Raw genomic sequence first — 20053 nt, 5'->3', positions numbered from 1 at the left:
TGTAGGACTGCAGTGATAAAGTGTATCAATCCACAAACATCCCTTTCTCCCTCTCTGTCTCTGTCTCTTGCTTTCATGTTGCTCCCATTGGTTGAGCGACTTCAACAATGTCAACCTGATCAGCCTTTGAGCATCCACCTGTTTGGCCATTGTGTTCATTATCTCAGATGCCACAGATCAGATCCTGCATTTTCCAAACTTCTAAGAATTTTACATGTAAAAATGCTCTCAGGAGACAATTTAGGAGCAAAGAAAGTTCCTAACTAAAAGGTCACAACAAACATTTTTCAAGCATCTTATGCTCATACCAACATCTAAGCTGTAGAGTAACCTTTAAGAGCTGCTCTCAAGCGATCACATGATTAGTAGGCTAAAACTGCCCTATTCTCAATACAAATTGTGTTAGATAACAACATTCATCATTGATCAAAGTTATTTTATGGTCATTCTAAAGCATGTCTTTGTACTGCGGTCATCGAGGATCTCTTATTAATCAACATAGGAGACCTTTGCTCTTACATACTTCTCTTTCCTTTCATTTGAATCAGTTGAGTGTGCTGTATTAGCATGAGATCAGTATTTCCACCTGGTCAAGCTATATCAACCCCTGTACACACTTACATATAATCGTCTAGACTCTATAATTGAATCTGGATCTCTTTATATCAAAACTATTAACATCATTTCTTTACATCATTTCAAAAGCATGGCACTCGTTGACCTTTAAGTGATTTGCATTAGTAAGTGCTTGCTCACCACACGTGTACACCTCCCCTCAGCTGACAGGACAGTGACCCAGTCGTGCTTCTCTGTATTCTCATTTAATGTTGAGCAGTATGCCCACAGCTTTTGAATGCTTGTGTTGGTTCCCTATGCCGGCAAATCCACTCTGAAGTGAAGCTTGGGTTGTAAGTCATACATTGTTGTTGGGGAGGAGGAGGGTATTCAGAAGAGGGTTTATTCAAGGTGCAGATATTTTAAGCCTTTGGAGCCAGTTTCCTAAAAGAAACAAGTAACCTCCTGTTGTGATGAACGGCTAAAGAAATAAATAAGACACAGGGACTTGTTTGAAGGTCCATAGGAGATGAGTTGATGATGACCCAGTGACTCAGGAGGGTATAACAGTTCAGCCTGCATGATGCTTAATTATACGCTCCTGCATTCAAACAGCCTGAAACAGACAAGAGTAGAGAGGCAGTTGCAGCTAAAACAATACACAAAAAGGCAATCATTGTTTTTAGTTGAATCACATACTTTTTTGATCAAGAGCTGTGCCAAATTAATCCCAGAAGGAGAGATTCACAGCAGTGTTTGTTATCAACTGTTCATTCAGTAACAAGTGGTTTGAATCTTCAATTCTGATTGCAGATTATCTCGATTCTCTGCACATGCTTATAGCAATCTGTTCAATTCAACCAAATGACAGGTTTGAACACTTCAGTCACAGACTAATTCTGTAGGGGTTCATTTTTGGATGGAATGTAATCCTGCCTGGATTTTGACCCAACCTAATGCCCAAAAGGGATACTTTGCAAGTTAAGGATGTGCTTAGGAGGTGGATGAGCTAAATCAACAGCTGCTGCAGCTGGCTGGAGAATCAGTTAAGGTCCAACCTGGACTATGTTGCCTTCTTCATGTTTTGAGTGAAAAAGAACAAGTGAAAGCTAAATAAAAACAAATAAATACATCACAAGAATAATCTAGGTAGCCTGAATCTTGTTTAACAGAATACATTCTGTGTAAAAAGCCTGATGAATACAGCTGATGAAGCATATAGATTTTAGAATTGAGATCAAAATGTCCAAATCTAAGTATGTGCGGTATGTAATGTGATTTAAAAATTTGTAGCACCTTCTTTTGATGTTAAATGAAGAGGTCTGAGTGTAGATCTCCTGTAATTATAAAGCTAAAAGCCTAAATATAAGCAGCTATCTCGCTCTGTGTCTCTCCCCCACACTGTTTCACTCGTTCTGTTGGTCTGTCTCTGCTCTGTTGCCATGGCACCTCAGCACCTCACCTCTTCAATCTGTTTTTGTGTTCCTATTAAAGGCTTCGTCACCTGAACCCGAAGCAGAGCAGATAACAGCAGCAGAACCTGAATCACAAGATGAAGTGTTTGGTAAGAGGTTAAACCACATCTTTCAATTTTCATTTACATTCATGTTAACATTTAGAATTTGCTTTCCTATACAAAACATCTGGCACACAAAATGTGTTTTTCAATGTTTGATATTCTATGTTTTTATGTGTGTATGTATTATATCCAGGTTGGTAATCAATAAACAAAGTTGATAGTTTGATCAGTGAAATCCATCACTATAGAACAGACTGTTGCCCTCAGAAACTCCAACATCATCAACAGAATGAAAATAGATTGCAAAATGGGCTACGGACATTTCTGAGCCTCCGTCATCCTCCCTTCACAATATGCCAAAGCAACATTAATTTAGTACACTATCAATGGACAGCCCTAAATAGTAAATGGAGTGCATTCCTAATCAGTAAACCGAATATTAAGGTAAAATAAGGCAATACATCAGTCATAAGTCAAAACAAAGCTAGCTTATGAGCCAAGTAGGCCAATGTGATCTAATAGTGACTGTGGTTGTGCGTTGTGGTTGCTCATAGAGATGGCAGCCATTGAAAACATGTACGGAATACATAGTTAACAATTTACATGGTTGACATTGTGTGCTGAGTAAGATGCATTTACTTCTTGTTATTTTTAATGTGAGAAATAAAATGTATCTAACAGTGCAGCAGATTTTATACCATTATTTTGAGTAAAGGAAAAGTGTCCCATATTCACATTAAACTTAACCTGCGCTGTCACGGTGGACACACACCATGCAGGAAAATACCTTGTGTAGAAACTGTGTACTGGTGCACTTCCAGTTGCCACCAGATTTGAGCAGTTTCATCTGTTTTAACCTGTGATCATCAGTGTGGGATGCAGCAATGAGATGCTGCCTTTCCGTTCAAACAAGCATTTAAAGAGATTCATTTCAGAAATAATAAATTATGTTTCCTTAATGCAACATATAAAAGACACTGATAACACAGTTTGACTAATTGTGTATAAAACATAGGCTGAATGACTAATAGTCCATAGTGGATAGTAGCCTAAGTGTTTTTGTTTTGTTTTGTTTAAATTCATGTCCTGTCAGGGCTTTGGAGGCCCAGAGCTTAAGCCCTGGTAAGCCTGTGCATTAAGGTGTCAGTTCCTACAGGTAAAACCTTATAGGGTGTAAACATCCACTTACTAATCAATATGTTCAATGCAGGAGGACATTGGTGTGGAGTGAATTTAATATATATCTAAATTGAGATATTGTATTCTTATTAAACAATTGTTCATTTATGTATCATTCAGTGAAATATAGGTTTGTGGAAAGCACTGAAACTGGATCCTGAAATGTCTGAAATCCACATCCACATCAACCTGGTAGTTACTTTAACTGAGCTATCTTGACTTAATATCTCATTTTTGACAATGATTAAAGGCTCCTGCTTCACAATACAGGCTCAGAGGCTTCTAATCCTGCAGGGTGATATATATTTTGGAATAAGCAATCTGGCTGTTGAAAAGTTAAAAGTTACCAATAAAGAATGCAACTTTTTTTGGAAAGGAACCATTCCCCATTATGAGAAAATGTCAGAAGTCAGTGCTCCATTTACTTGAAAATGTCTTTTTTCACACTATTTCTCTTGGAGAAGTTTTCTTTCTAATAGGGCTTTTTGTAATACTGCAACTCAGCAGATGAGGGCAGAGTTTGTTGCACAACAAAGAGGACATCCAATGGTCGGCCCTAAGTTGATTTCAATGGTTTCACATATTAGGATCAACGATTAATATTTGCAGACAACTTTAAAAAAAAAATAGGCATCAGCTTTGATTTAATTCTTGTCAACGGCAAATCAGATTGGTTTTTTTGCTGGGATATGTAATTCAAGCACACTGCATGCATAATTGCTCTTTTATAAAATTATAGAACAGTAAAGGTCAATCAGGACTGATTTTAAATGCCAATTTTACAGAGACCTTATAAAACCATCATCCTCCATGTCTTTTTTTTTTGTTACCATGAGTGAAACCATTAGCGCCTCTGAGGCCTCCTGTTGGCTCTTGTCAGTTCTGATGATAGAAGCTGATTGAAGATGCAGCCCAAGGCATCTCCCAGGGTGGAGGAAATTATTTTTATCCACACATACAATATGTGTCATCACCAAACTTCCGAAGCCAAATATCAACTGCAGACATATTGTGTTCATAGGCTTCTCGTAGCTGCTTTTTCAGAGGTGTGCCAAAAAGATGATCACACCAAGTAACAGAGAGAGGTTTAAGTTCTGGAAAGGAAAAGTTGGTAGTTCATTCTGCCAGAAAATTAAAGCTTTACTATTTTGACTAGCTCCTAAATGTTAAATCATTTTCAAACCAAAATTGTAGATGCAAACAATTACATTTCTTACTTCCAGAAACCACGATTTATGTAGGGCGTTACTAACATTATAAACAAGGTTTTAACAAGCTAAATGAGATGAAAGAATTACTGGCAATGTACTCCTCTGTGGCTAATTAGCTAACATTAATTTCCTGAGTTGGCAAGACTACCAAATGGAACTCTCAACTGTCTGGATAATATCCAAATGCCACCATTTGTAATATTTATAACTAGCTAAAAGTGGTTTAGTCAAGAGATTTTAATGTTTGAAAAGGTAGAGCATTTAGAGCATTTAATAGAAACATTTTGGCTAAATGCATCCCGTCACTTCAAGATGGGTAGTTAGCAGCTAGCTTTTGTGGTAGTTGATAGTAGAATGATCAACACTGATATTTAATAAGCAGTACTGTTAGTGTTAGTAGTTAGTTGGAACCTTCTAATTAAACTTAAAGTGCATCTTATCATTGTATTTAACTTATCATATCACCTTAATTGGGATCTAAAAGCGATACAGTTGGGGCATCTATTCCTGTAGCATTAAGCTAACCTCAATTTTAGCAGCTAGCTAAGGTGCAGAGCTTTCAGTATTAAGTTTCAGTGTTGTCAGGCAGATATCAAACTTTTACATCATCAGTTGTAAAAGTTAGCAGTTTGTCATAACATAGATGTTATCAATAAACATAGCGCCACTTTTAAATATCATGTCTGAGTAGCTAATGCCACATTACCATGAAAGTAATTCTTACTAAATATGAGCAAAGTTGGTTGATTTATTTATGGTCCGTTAGTCAAGTTCAGTTTGAAGGTGAAGCAAAAAAGATACTCCACACAACAAGCCATTGCATCATTTTCTATCGTTTATTATAAGTTTGTGATTACACTTACACTTTACACTTGGTAGTATACAGTAGCTGCTCAGTAATATGTGTACCACCAATACTGGCCCGGAGTTTAATTTATTGAAAATAATGAGAATAAATAATCAGTATATGAAATACTGATTGAGTCATTTGCATCAGCTCGGGTCTTCTAATACAAATTCAGTGAAGCATTGATCAATTATGTAACATTTAACTAAATCAGAGGGTGGAGACTCTTACCAACTGTTTTTCAAAGAAAGGTCAACATATCTAATATTATGAAAAATCAATTTGTTCAAGAGTGTGTCTAAGAGTGTGTTTGTCGATGTTATGATGGTATTTGCATGATTGGATTTGAGGGTGTCTACTCTGAGGTTGTGACAGCTTGTTTTAGTATGTAATTTTGCCTCCTTGTGCGGAGGGAAATTTATAGACAACCACCACACTCTCTTGTTGTTCTCACTGATGTTTTATTATCAGCTGTACCTTGCAGAGACTTCGTCACATTGATCTGTTAGCCATTCGATATACTCCTTCTTCTGCAGCTAATTAATGTCCCTTGTCTAAAACACTTGTCATTGATCAGTATGGAGCAGACTTGGAGGATCCACCATTGACACAAGTGATACTTCAAAGCAGCCACCCACACAACACGCAGTTTCAGTACTTTTAACCTGGCACAGACATGAAATTATCTGAAATACAGTAGGTTACTATAACTGTAACCAAGCTTGCTTATTGCATCAGTGATGAATAACCACTGATGAAATACTGTCATCCTCACACAGATGCTTCTGGCAGCTCCTGATGAGAACATGAATGTATTAGTATACAGGTTTCAAATGAAGGTCTTTTTTTAGAAAACTGAGGTAAGCAACAAATAAAGTAAACCTAAAACCTGATCTGACTGCAGTGGCTCCATGCTCATTCAGGTCTGCTAAGGATTTTACTTCAAAGTGAACGTTATTGATCTATGCATATACCAAGAAGAGAAATCATTAGATTGATTCTTTTTTTACATGAAGACAGTGCGTGAAAAGTTAAGTAAAAGCTTATAAGCTGTAATGAAAGATCACTCTGGCTTAATTAAAGTTTGTTAGAAGGCTAAGTGGAAATCGAAGCTCTATCATAGCTTAGTTAGTTTTGTCTGATAGTTATTGTTCAGAAAGCTGCTTTGGAGCGCCATGGTATTCATGTGTAGATCTCACTTTGATGCTTAATGTTTAACTGCTTCTTTGCTCAATCACCACTGCTCTCTGATAGTGTGTAAAAATACCATTTCCTTATCAGTTGGTAACTCCTTCCGAGGGAACATTGCTGTTAGGATACATTATAACCTTTCTCTGACCGGTGCACCAAGGCTGAACTAATTTAACACCATTAAATTGATTCAGGGTGCAGGCAAAAGAAAATAAAAGGAATTTCCACCAAATTGACATGGTGTGAGTGGTTTATGACGGGCAGGTTAGTTGTACTTTATTGGAGCCTGTTTTGGTCTAGTTGTCATCAGCAGGCGTCATGACTCATCCAGGCCTGTCCAGTGTCTGGGGATGTCTCCATGCTGCACTTCCTGTTTGCACTGCTTTTCCACTGAAGGGCAAACACCACCATCAGCTGTGCGGCTGTTAAAAGCCCATTATGGCTCCATTACCTGGCCCAGGCTGCAGCAGGCCCCTACTCAGCAAAACAGACCCCCTCTATCTATCTGTCTGCCTGTTCCATCCTGACTCTGTCTGGGTCACTGTTTCTTCATCATCCCAGGGTGAACTGAGGAGAAATGAACAGCAGTGGTAGATATAAAATCCATGGGGTCAGAACAAAATGGGATGGTCATAGCAGCGGTTGCTTGACCAACATTTAGGGCGAGGCAGCATAAAGAGCCATTCTGGTCATTTTGCATGTTTAGTGGTGTGTTAACACAGAAATCAAAGTGAATATTACCTCGCTTTAGACAGCCAATGCTTCAGACAGCCAATGCACTAGCTGTACAGACATATACAACCATGTACAACTTGGTTGGTGCAGTGTTTCTGTGTGTTTGTGTTCAGTTCAGCCTCTGACTGATCTCAGAACTCAACAGAAACTCAAGGTTGTTCTGTCCTTTCTTTCCAGTCTCTCTACTCTTTCATCCCTGTATGTCTTGAGATAAGCACAAACTGTTTGCTCAGGTTGAAATATTTTCAACTCATGCAGACCTCAACTTCACTTCAGTTCTTGCTGCACCAGGCAAATTCACTTCTAGACCATTTAGGGTCAAGGTTTGTTTGCTTTTTTTCTGAAGGAACAACAAATAGTTCAATAGAATTGTATAGCACACAAGCACTGAAGACATACAAACAGTGTTTGTTAGTGAACTACAGTAGCACATACATGTGCATTCTGAACAAGTTTCTGACTGGCTGCCATGCAATTTACTGAAAATAGTGTTCTCCCACCCACTCAAAAGTTTTTAGATGCTTTAAATAATCAAACTAATAAAGTTTTTAATACCAGCTTAACACCAAATGTCAAGAATGCAGTTTGCCAGAGGCAGTGCAAAGAATTAATTTAAGCACATAATGAAAATACATTAATAATAATAATGAGGAAAATAACTTGCAGAAATGTGAGGCGTATGATATAACATATGGTATACAATTACAGCACCCAAAAGCTTTGGATCATTGTGGCGTTTTATCAGTATTCTGAAACTCTCTTTCATGCAGTAACACTTAACATTCTTCCAATAGCAACAAAGATAATTCAAATGTTCCTCCTAAAACTTAAGAGGTACAATATTATTAAAACATAATAGCATTTAATGGGAAAACTGAGCAAACAAGTAGTTCATAAATCTATTGATATAACATAAACTCCTCAGTTTTCATGTCAGATTCATCCCTTCTCAAGGTCACACTTGAGCTACTATCAAATTGAATGATATTGGAGTAAGCCAGTTATAGCTTACTTCATGCACTGTGTACTTCCACTCTAATTGCATTTGGGCCTTCTTAAGGGTGGAACAGGCTGCTTCACATTGCATTGATTTGGTCAGAGCCTGTTGGGTTTAGTTAGAGAGCTCTTCTTTAGTTCTGGCTGTGACAGATTGGGAGGAACATCCCAGACTCCCCACTCTTTGGAAATTCAATTTTCCCCCATAATATCTTGTTGAGTTTTTAAGGATGAAGAGCTGGATTGAGTTAATGCAGCATCGATTGTGATGCACACAGCTGGGTTTTCATTCACTGATGTGCTCTTCCTCTAGCTCATACAGCTCCCTCTGCTTTCATCTCTAATCATTGTATTTTCATTCTTCATATGATGGATTTATTGTGTGCTGTAAAAACAGAGTGTAATACTTTCCAGTGGATAAAAAGGTAGAAGAAAAAGCTTTTGTTTGTACACGGCTTTCATTGATTTTTACTTAATCAGACAGATATCCTTGAGCCCCAGACAAGAGCTGTGAGTTGTTTTTAAAGTTGTACAGACATCTTCATAATTTTAGTTTTACAATCATTAAACAAAATTAATTATCCGTTGGAATAGGGGATAATATTGTGGGACTGGCTTAGTTATAATATTCTGAATTAGTCTTTTTTTCTATTATTATTGTGGCTGTTGGCCTCTGCAGCTGAAAACAAATGGACTACTTTTAGTTGCAGAATTGAAATATCTTCTGTAAAACATGCAAGCTTTCAGGCTAGTACAAGTCACTTTATAATGTTAGATTCATGTAGGGAATATAGTATTTAATCTATATCCTTTAAAACCTGCCCCCTTCATTTTTTCTTCTCTTAGACCCTCAAAATCCATTTGGATAATTTAGTATCTACACTTTAAGGCAATTATATGCTTGTCGCATGTGTTTTTCTGTGTGCACGTACTCTACATTCTGACTGTGCTTGTGTCAGCACTGCTGAGTGTGCATGTAACAAAGCATTGAGAATACGTGTGTTTGTGTCCCTGCTGTGCATTTTGTCAGTGGTATACTTGTAAAAGTGCAGTGGCTCAGTCATTTGTCTCTGTGGCGGAGGCAGATACGGGCTGGTACGGGCCCTGGCACTGCCAACATGAAGCACCTCCTTCCCCCTCAAAAGCTGTGATTGTTAAAGGGCAGCATCCATCACTGGACTAGTGTTCTTCGGTTTGACACCATTGTTCAGATTCTCCCTTTCTCCCCTTTCACCTCACTTTCTTGCCTCTGATCTCTTTCCCTTTCTTTCAGCTTTTTTTCTTTCAGTCTCAGATGGATGATCTCCACTCGACGGAAAAATGCAAAGGCTACAACTTGTGCGGCATGCAGATTGTTCTCTGCATTCCCCTAAATGTGTTCTTGATTATAAAGGCATGTTCATCCTCTCCTGCTTGCAGCTTTAATCCTGATTGCATTTCTTGTGGTTACACATCATCTCTCTGGGCTCCCTACATCTGTTTGTTTGTGTGCCATGTTGTAAGAGTTTGTGCATCACTGTAGCCATGAGTTCAGGAGACCACGTCATCTGGCCTTGACCATCTGGCAGGACAATCAGTGAGTGTGTGTGTGTGTGGGTGTGTGGGTCTGTGGCTACAAGAGTCAAAGGGGAGGGGATGATGGGTAACCAAGAGAGTACAAAAGCGCTACGCTAGCTACTGCATCCCATATGTTAGACAAGATGAACTGGAGTCTTTACCCCTTTGGAGGAAAACAAACTCAGCTTAAAGTGGAAGTGCAGCTGTGGAGGAGCACGGAGTGTGTGACATTTTTATGCAATATGGTTTATCCCCAAACATCCAGACTGTGTCTTAATTCAGCTGAGAGGGATTACAACTGATATCTGGCGTTGCACTGCGCCTTAGATGTGTCATGATCGACTGCTAGTCGTTGCACTTTGCTTCACTGCTCATATTTGATTTTATCATTGGGGCCACAGTGGCAGATGCTAAACAGAGGTAGTTCCACATTCATGCTCACCTAGACCAGATGGCAGAGACCTCAGTGGCTCTTTGGTGACTCGCCTTGGGTCCAAATTTGAAAAAGTCTGAGTTGTCAATGCTGGTGAGCAAAACTTTTGTCTCACTGGTAGTGTGTGTTTGTGGGTGTGTGTGTTAGTTGATGTATTGTTGTTAGATAGCTTTTATCTTCATCTATATTACCACCACTCGCTGAACAGTATTCACAATATCAATATATCTAATAATGTCACACGTATAATTAGATTTGTGAACTCATGTGGCTAAAAGGCAGGATTCATGCTATGTCTTGTCCAACCACGCCTCAAGGCATATTTTTTTTAACTTGTTTGTACATAAAAAAGCGCCAGAGGAAATATTGCAATGCATGTAATGTGACGAATAAAAAAGCTTGAGAGCAAAGTAGAAAACATGCACACTTTCTTTGCTCCGCTAGCACCTAGCGAGTTGCTGCATGAAGTGTGCTTGTCCGTTTGTCAGTTTCAGAAAGTTTAAAGTGTAAACAAATGTGTATGCAATTGTGTCAGGATTTTATACAGGGATAAAATATTGTAATATAACATTAACAGGGCCAATGCTTCCTCAGTGCTATTGCATAAAACTGTCCACTTTTGATCAGATTGCCCAAGATTCATTTCAATGCCAGTGTGAACAGGGCCTGCAGCATCTCAATCCATCTGACTCCATCCTCCACCAACAAATTACACTGTTCCATATCAATACTTTATGCTTTGGTGCATTATAAACCTTCTGTGCCACCTGGTGTGTGAGAACACTGAATGGCTTCTTCAAATAACTGCTGATGGCTACACAGGCTTAATACCACTCTGATTTATTTACAATATGATCTGAATAAAATATTTGATGGATGACGGATGATTGTTACAGGGCTGCGATTATTCTCATTATCAATCTGCAGATACATTTTTTTGAGTTCCCCACAACCCAGAGTGATGTTTTCTGATGTAGAAATTCCTTGTACAGTTATATAAAACAGAAACAAAGCAGCAAATCGTCACATTTGAGAAGCTCAAGCCTGACCTTTTTGCATATTTTGAAAAAGATGGAAGCAGTTTGTTTACAGCTTGTTACACAGTTTCTAAGGTATTAAAAGTTAGAACAAAAAAGACTTATTGTTTGTGACATTTCTTTAACATTTGGAAGGTGCTAAGGTTGTTGGTGCTTGACAGAGCTGAAACTTTCAGATTGTGTTGGGATTTGAGTCTCTCAGGATGATGCGTTTCTTGTGCCAGTGGTCACACAAAACAAATCAAAGTGCAACATCTTAGTTGAAGCCTTTGAGACAACTATCCAGCTTGCGTTTACGTTAAATGTCTTTTGACCTCTCATGTCTCCATGGGTGAGGAAACGTCCCTGAGTACTACGCTGATTGCATCAACCCATATTGAGCTCTATTCTTCTTGTGTGCTGTCCCACTGTCCTACTAGAGACACCCATTCATACCAGCTGCCAATGAAAACCTCATCCTCCACAAACACGTCTGTCATGACAGAGATATAGTACTGTATTAATACACCAGGCTCCCTTAACACATTCAAAATTAAGATTCATGAGTGAGCTTGTAAGAAAATATTATTAATCTGAAGTCACAGTATTACTTATTACTGTACTTAATCCAGAAGTCCACATTGAAGTCTCAGAAAGCTAAAAGAATATTAAAATGTGTCAAGCAGTATTTTGCCAGTGTTTGATGGTTTCACCCTCATGTCTGAAAATTGGCTGTTTTTTAATAGTTGTTGTTATTAAAGTAGTTGCCGATTCATTTTCTGTCAATCAATCAATTGACTCATTGCAGCTGTAAACTTGACGAACAGTAGCACAGTGACATATAGCCAGGGTGTTTGTTCAGTGCTGGAGAGAATTAACAATATCTCTGCACTTAGTTCTTTCAAATGGCACAAGCGCCTATCGATTTTAAAACACTGTCCCGGTCCTTTCTCTAAAAAAACAAGGTGATAAAGAAAGAGAAAGAGAACATAGCTGCTGTTTGTCAGTAAACAAATCAATGTGAGAAGCTGTTGGCAATGATAGTCCAGGGCTTTCATTATATTTGGTAGAGCTGCAAGGTTAGCCCCACAGCTGTTTGGATAAATACAGCAGCTCTGACACTGCTGTGTATATAATGGAGTTTGCAACACTCATAGCAAATCAAACCAACGATGCTTAATGCCACATTTCTTGCTTGCATTTTGAGAAAATATAGATATTTTAATAAAATAAATTAAATGTTGTCTTTACTATATCATCAGTTATCAACAGTTCTGTCAAGTGAGAATCACATTCGTCTTTATTTAAAGTCACTGCTCGAAGTGAAGGTCAAGGGTCATGAACGGGGCTTGGGTTGAGAAGAAGGGAGTGGTTCTGCGGCAGCTCTTATCTCGTCCAGAAAAATCTCTGGAGGACTAACGTCCTGAATACCAGATGGGGTTTCAGAGACAGAGAGAGGCTTTTTTCTCCAGGCTTGTGGGTGCTTCAGATCCACCATGAATGTTGCAGCAGAGGGATTTTCGCCCTTGGGTAGGAGGTTTGGTTCGGGGCCACATAGCTGTGAGTGTTTTTTCAGAAGAATACTTCCCGTGCCTCAGTCCCACCACAGGCCTTGTTGTTGTCCCAGAAGCTAGGCTACACATCCTCTTCACGCTGAGGAAGAGGAGGAAAAATGAGAAGATTGAGGCCCACTCCCTGCATACCTCTTCCCTTGTAGATGCTGATCTTTCTCCTCTTGTCCAGTGCTGTATTTCTCAGATGGACCGTTTTTGGTGTCTTCGCCTAACCATTTACTACATGGTGCAGGAGGTAGGAGTAGTGATGGTAATTGTTCTGGATCATGTCAATTGTCCCCTGTAATTTCACCAGCATTATCAGGCCATCTTGCCGCTTTAGTTGTCATAGGAACATCTTGGTGTTGTCATGGTGAAATCATCAAGATAAGGTAACAGGCTATTATGTGCTCACCCTCAGACTGCGCTATTGTCTTGACTAGATTATAAGATGCTAAAAACATATTTCAAGATAAGATAAGACGGATGTTATTGTCCTAAATGAAATCTGTCTTGGACACATGCATCATCTGCTGTTAAAAAAAATACAAATGATATGTTGCATACATAGGGTACACAGCCAGTCATCTGTACACTGCATGCACAAATCACACACTGCCTATCTTACAACACCCCTGCAGTTATCATAATAGCACAATACAATAAGTGCAGTTAAGGTAAAGCAGTCTCGTCACATGGATTCATCATAAAGTGTACATGTGTACAGTTAAAATTAAAAGCAGCATTACAGGGGTTCTCCTCTGGCCAGCTTGGCAACAAAGGAGTTCTTAGTGATTGAGCGTGCACTGGGGAACTCTGCCTGCGTCTGCCTGAGGGAAAAAGCTGGTACTTAGGGTGGAGGACATGGCTGGGGTCTGAAATCATTTTCTGGACCTGTTTGATGATTGTTTCATCAAAGGCAGCCTAGAGTGTGAGATGATGCCTGACTCCTGTGATTTTCATGGCTCTCTCTGTTAGCCAGGTCATTTGGCTTTCAACTGTGGACTGAGGTGGTCAAATCAGGCTGCGATATCATACTGCAGAATTCCCTCACCTGCGTCATGGTAGAAGAAGAGCAACGCTGTCTGGTTGTCACCAAAGACCCTTAGCCAATGAAGGAAGTGTAGTTGCTGTTGGGCCCTTGTGCAGACATTTTCTACCTGAACACTCCATGTCAGTTTGTTGTTGATGTGTATGCCCAGGTATTTGTAAGAGTCAACCTGGGTTATTTTCTGGTCATGGGTAGTCAGTGGTGAGTGGCCTCTCATGGATTTTGGGTCAAACATGATCTCCTCTATTTTATTAGTGATGAAGGTAAAGAAATGTTTGTTGCACCTCTGGACAAAGTTCTGAATTTCATATTTGACTGTATGTGATGTGTCGCACATGAGAAACAGGATAACTGCTGATTGTCAGGGGTTCAGACAGGGTCCTGTTTACCCTGACATGCTGGGTGCAGAAATGAGTTACAGTGTTTTCAGGGGACCATGAGGCCGCAGGGTGTTAAAGGCTGAGCTGAGGTCTACAAACAACAGTCTCGCACAGGCTCCAGGTTTCTCAAGGTGTTTAATCAGTGAACTATACCATTGGTCCCATTATCAGCTTCGATGTATGTATGCATGCAAACTGGTAGGTATCCAGCTGTGGGCCTAAATCCAGCTGGTAGTTTGCGCACCATGAACCAATTTATCATTGGGTCTAAAATCATTATTCTCCAGTCAACAGGGTTTCTTAGGTAGAGGTGTGGTGATTGCCTTTTTCTATCGTGTTGGTACAGTGTGAGAATGTAGGGACATCTGGAAAATGGGGCACCAGGCAGGGGTCAGTTCATCTGCACATGTTCTTAATAGAAAAACAGAGATACCATCTGGACCTGTGGCCTATTTGAAATTGATTTGCTTAAGGACAGCATTGATAGATTTAGGGGCAGTATCTAGCCTGCTGACATCATCAATAGCAATACCATCTAGCATGATGTCACAATTAACAGTTTTCAGCTTATAAAAAACATTCAGCTCATTTGCTTTAGCCAGTTCATTAATTTCCTTAATGGATTTGAAGTCCCATTGTGTTTTTTTTACTTAGTTTGAAGGTCTTCCTTTATCACCTCCCTACAGTGTCCCCTTGCTTCTTTGAGCCTCTGGTTCAACTGCTATTGTACAGTTTTTAGTTATAGGTGGTCATTGGTCTTGTTGAGGTAGACTTTTATTATCTGTGTTGGGATCATAGTGTCAAAACAGAATTTTATGTTGTTTGCAGTAACTTCTGTGTTTTTTTACAGGTTCAGCTCTCGGGAGAAGGTATCCCCCCTCTATGCATAAAAAGCTTTTAGTGTTTCTATACTGTCATCTGTTCATGCATTGATAGATTTAACCAGGGCTTTACTGCTCTGTAGGGCTGCCATGTATGTGGGGATCAGGTGAACAGTGTTGTGGTCAAAATTAGACTGGGGTGGTTTAGCTATGGCTGCATGCTTTAAGTTACCATAGCACTTGTCTAGAGTCCTATTTTTCCTGATATCACATTTAATATACTTTTCAAAACATGGCAATACAGTGTTTCACTTGCAATGATAAAGATCTCCCATGATGAAGATCGTGGTGTTTGGGGTGCACTGTAGTTGGACATGAACACAGTCTATCACCTGTTTTGTTGCCATTGAGGTATTGACTTGGGAGATTTGGAAGCACATAAACAGAGGGATCTTACCAAACTTTCGGGGTAGGTAGGACAGCCTGACAATGACACATAACGGCTCAACATTAGGGCGGAGTGGGGCTGTCTGCACCATTTGTCATTTATGTACAAGTAGAGCATACCTCCTTTTCTTTTCCCTGACGGCTTGTTTCTGTCAGAGCGAATGTGTGAGAACACCTCTATTTTAACGAGACAGTCAGGAATCTCCGGGTGCCACCAAGTCTCACTGAAAAACATGATACAGGGCGCTTGGTACTCAAAGCATCCTCTTGTTAGAAGTCTTTTTTTTTCATGAGGCCAGCCTTTCTTGGTACTAATGAAGGCAGACATCCGGAGCCATATATGTAACAGAGTATATGTAGCAGATGCTGACCTCACTGTCTTCTAGGGTAACCAAATGAGAATGTTTGAAATTTTGGGCCAGGGGAGTTAGGGGTGGGGGTGGTCACATGCATTGTCATCGGAGCTGTAAAACATGTTCTGGTATTTGTTCAAGAAGTCAACTGTCATTAGGGAAAAGAAACAGAATTTATGTATTGTATGGAAACAGTGTGTAACAAAAATCATTTTATTTTATTCATTTCATTAGGATGGTTTGATTTCACTACTGAATTTGGCTAAAAAATAACTACAAAATTAATAATTCATGTACAGACATAACACTGCCCATTTGATGGCACCACAGAGAGAATGTTTCACAACAATTCATACTTAATGTTCTATTAGGCTATAACTAATCAAAATTCAGGTTTAATCTAATTTTCAGGACAAATATTACAGGATTTGGGGTAACTGCTCCTAATTCTGGACCGTCCTGAATTGTTTGGGGCTGTCTGGTTACCTTACTGTCACTTTTCTGGTGGTTTAAGGCAAGGCAAGGCAAGGCAGTTTTATTTATATAGAGCATTTCATACACAATGGCAACTCAATGTGCTTTACATAAAACAGAAACATTAAAACATACGATTAACCCCCCCCCCCCCCCCCATAATAAAAACAAAGTACAGAAAAATAGAAAGACATAAATAAAATGCTAGAATTGTGCAATTAAATATAAGATTGCAGCATAAAATAATAAATTAGCTTTAAAATCATTAAAAGGACATAGAGTGCAAATTAAAGATTAAAGTTTAAGGACCCTACTGGCAATGGACATGAAATTGACGTTATCTGGGGATTTCAACGTATAAATAAATCTGGTATTTATGAAGCCAACAAATTGAAGGGAGCACACTCTAGGCAGACCCTTGCCTCTCTCTGCAGTGTTATGCGTCAGACTGCTAGATAATTGGCCCTTAGTGTTGTTTACAAGTTGTTCTTCTTTTTTCATAGAGTTGCACAGTGATAGCAATGCAGCTGGAGGAAGAGAGGTTGTTTCTGATGTAGTGAAGGTCTATAGAGATGAAAACAAAACATATAGCATCATATTTGGCTTTTTTTATCTCCCCTGTATTCTTTATTTGCTCTTAGCAGCAACTTAAATAATAGTGAAAAAACAAATGTGTGACACGAAAGATTATTCCCCCTCTCTTTTTAATATCCTGTCACATGTCAGCTTAATCACAGCAACAATCAATCATGAACTGTTACATTGAAGGTGAGAGTTTCCAGCTATCCACTGACTCCAAATCCCACTGAAAACATTTACGCCAAAGATTGGTCTTGATTGTCAGGCTGAGCAGCACAAACTGTTGCAATTAGTGAAAAAATTGGTTAGGTGTGCTCTGCTGGGTGCTGATTGACTGGCTAAATGACAGTTGCTAAACTAAAAGTAAGACTGAATTGTGATTGTATGCAATTTTTGAGCCCAGGTCTGATTAAAGATTCAGCACAATGAGCAATGCAGGCTGGCACACAACTGTCAGTGACCACAGAATAAAACAGGTAGTTGTAATAAGAAACATCAAAGGTAAACTGTCTGTATGCAGGAGAAAAAAGCAGCACAGTGAGCTTTTCATTTGTGAAAGTAAGACGGGATACGTAGATATCCATGAGGCAAAAAGACCTCCAACAAACAAACCAACCAGAACATCTCGTCCTGCCAGCTTCATTATCAAGCATGCTGGGAATGTCCTATTGCATTAATTGCACTTCTGTGGGCTGCCGTGTTGCTCCAAGTCATACTGAAGGATACTGTTCCAATTTCCTGCTTCTCCACATAAAGCACATTAACTGCAAACTTAGTAGAATAGCTGTAGTTTACTCTTTTCTATCATATTTTGCTCATTCGGCTTAAGCTTTCTAAAACACCTAGAATATCTTTCACAAAGATACTTTTAGCTCCTTTGTTGTTGTTGTTGTTGTTTTGTTACAGACATATTGATTTATTCAATTTAATAACTGTGTATTTTCATAAAGACTGCTTGGTTTGCATACAGTTTATAACAAAATAAAAACAGCTGATCACAATCACAAACAGCAATAAAATGATCATTACCTAGTCTATTTCTACTTAATGTATCTTTAATAGCAACCAAGGCATATCAGCAACATTGATTGCTATTTGATACAGGGTATGACGGGTGGTGAAGGAACCAATAACAGTCTAATCTTCACCATACAGATGAGAAAATATCTAATCTAAGCAGGGATCAAATCACATCTCTAAAAAGTAAATAACACCATGCTAAATACAGGAAGAAGAAGAATACTGCTTTATGTGAGACATGAATACAACACTGTAGCATTTTGGATAGAACCAGTCATCTGCCATCTTTCATCATTAGGCAGTTGAAAACGTGTGGGAGGGGGGGTTGTGTTTTTCCACAAAAGAGTATGAGGTTGGAGAGTGAGTTCTGATTAGGCAGAAATGTCAGCATCCGGTTCAGTAATCACTGAGTCATCAGCATTGATCAACCATCCTATCAATCCCCCCCCCCCCCCACACACAAATGTATTATGGTCAGTTTGTGCATTGGGAGACTAAAACTCTGATTTAATGCAGCTTTAATAAGAGCACACAGACAGTCAACTGAAGTTACTCATCAGCACATAACCTTTTTATGGCCAAACATTGTGGACCTGCAGTCAGTGTTTGTTGGAATATTGTGGACTATGGTGGACCATTAAAGTTCAGCCGTGTCACCATTTTTTTTCCTCTTTGTAATTTGTAGTTTATTGATATTCCAGTGGCGAATTGTAACACCACTGGATGTAGAAAAAGGGAGCAACAATTGATGGATAATGAAAATGATTTCAGAGGACTCATGGGCAGTTCACTAGAGAGAAAGACAGAAGCTGTATTATTTATTGTACTCTTTGCAGTAAAATGATATTCAGTGCAGTGGAGGAAAATTATATTGTTCCCTTTCCTGAGAGTGAACGTCATGATATAACATAGTTACTTTAAGGTATTAAAAAAATAGTTACATGATTGTAAGCAGCAGCGTATAAATTAGTTAGAATGCACTTTCATGATTTTAATGGACTGTGCCACTGTGCGGGAGAGTATGGCTCCACATACACGGTCACAACTTAAACAAAATGAGTTTAACCCACTTGCTTATGTTGCGGCAGTCCCTCTAGAATTGTCACTGATCCATAAAACGCATGCAGAGTGACTCTGATGAGACTCAGTGTTGGCTGCTGAGATCACGAGCCAGCTTTTCTCTCCACTGGCTGGCAGGTTAAGCCGTCTACTAACAAACTCCTGGAAGAAACTAGAAAACATCATATTTCTGAAAGTTTGTTTTTAACTTCCCGAAAAAAGTTTTTAAGTCAATAAGTTGCTCTGCTGACAAAGGTCCCAAACTCCTCCAAAAGTAATGTGTTATTGAGATGTTGGTGTGTTTTCAAAGCTCAGGGGTAACTTCAGAGGTTAAAAAAACAAACCTGTATTATCATTTTAGGTTGCATAACTGCTAAGTAGGGTTAGAATTTATTGAAATGAATCATATGATTTTGTCTCCTTACTTAAAGCCAGTATTTCTGACATACATGACACAAATGATGCACCAGTTTGTTTCATTTTTGCCATCAGTGTAATTTGAAAGATGCTATATTCATGTACCTGCAGTTGCTTTTATATCAGCTTCTTTCTCCGACTTGAAATCCCATTTTGCATATTGAATATTGTAGTTATTGAGGTAAATGTGAACTTACACTTCTTACAAATAAAATCTGCATTTAAGAACCTACTCAGTCTCTTAATAGGACGTCTCATCTGCCTTGAAGCAATTGTTAAAACTAAAAGATTTTCATTACCTTGCTTTTCAATGTGGAGTTTTTGTACCTGAAAGTGGCCTTTAAAAGCAGGGACTTTTTTCTCAAAGGGGGTTTTCACCTTAAAAAGAATTGAATTACAGTATGAGAGAATCAGACACACCGGTTGAGACAACTTTCACTAAGTGCTTTATGCAGCGCTGCAGTGTGTGTGTCCGTGTGTGTGTGTGTGTGTGTGTGGCCCGGCTACCGCAGCCGTCTGGGGAGTGATATTATGGAAATGCTGGAAAAAAACAGATCTGGCTGCAACAGAAAGAAATTATTTGATCTTTTTTTTCTTCTTTTTTTTTTTTAAACTTTTATTTTTCAAGTTTTGCATGAGTGAGAAAGAACAAGTAAACAA

The 20053-nt window shown here is 39.0% G+C and overlaps 1 protein-coding gene across 2 annotated transcripts in view; it reads left to right on the top strand.

Moving 5' to 3' along the window:
- mbpb (myelin basic protein b) overlaps positions 1 to 20053 on the top strand; it is a 46588-nt gene that overhangs the window by 24491 nt on the left and 2044 nt on the right. Inside the window, exon 3 of one of the 2 annotated variants that reach the window (XM_053327117.1) lies at positions 2050 to 2119. In XM_053327117.1, the coding sequence (XP_053183092.1) occupies positions 2050 to 2119 (70 nt within the window). Of the gene's footprint in view, positions 1 to 2049; positions 2120 to 9896; positions 10013 to 20053 lie in introns of those variants that run through there. The other variant, XM_053327118.1, reaches the window with a different exon arrangement.

This window comes from Scomber japonicus, chromosome 10, assembly GCF_027409825.1.
Source record: "Scomber japonicus isolate fScoJap1 chromosome 10, fScoJap1.pri, whole genome shotgun sequence".
NCBI lineage: Eukaryota > Metazoa > Chordata > Actinopteri > Scombriformes > Scombridae > Scomber > Scomber japonicus.
Note: the sequence above shows the minus strand (reverse complement) of the source record. Positions and strands in the feature narration are given on the sequence as shown.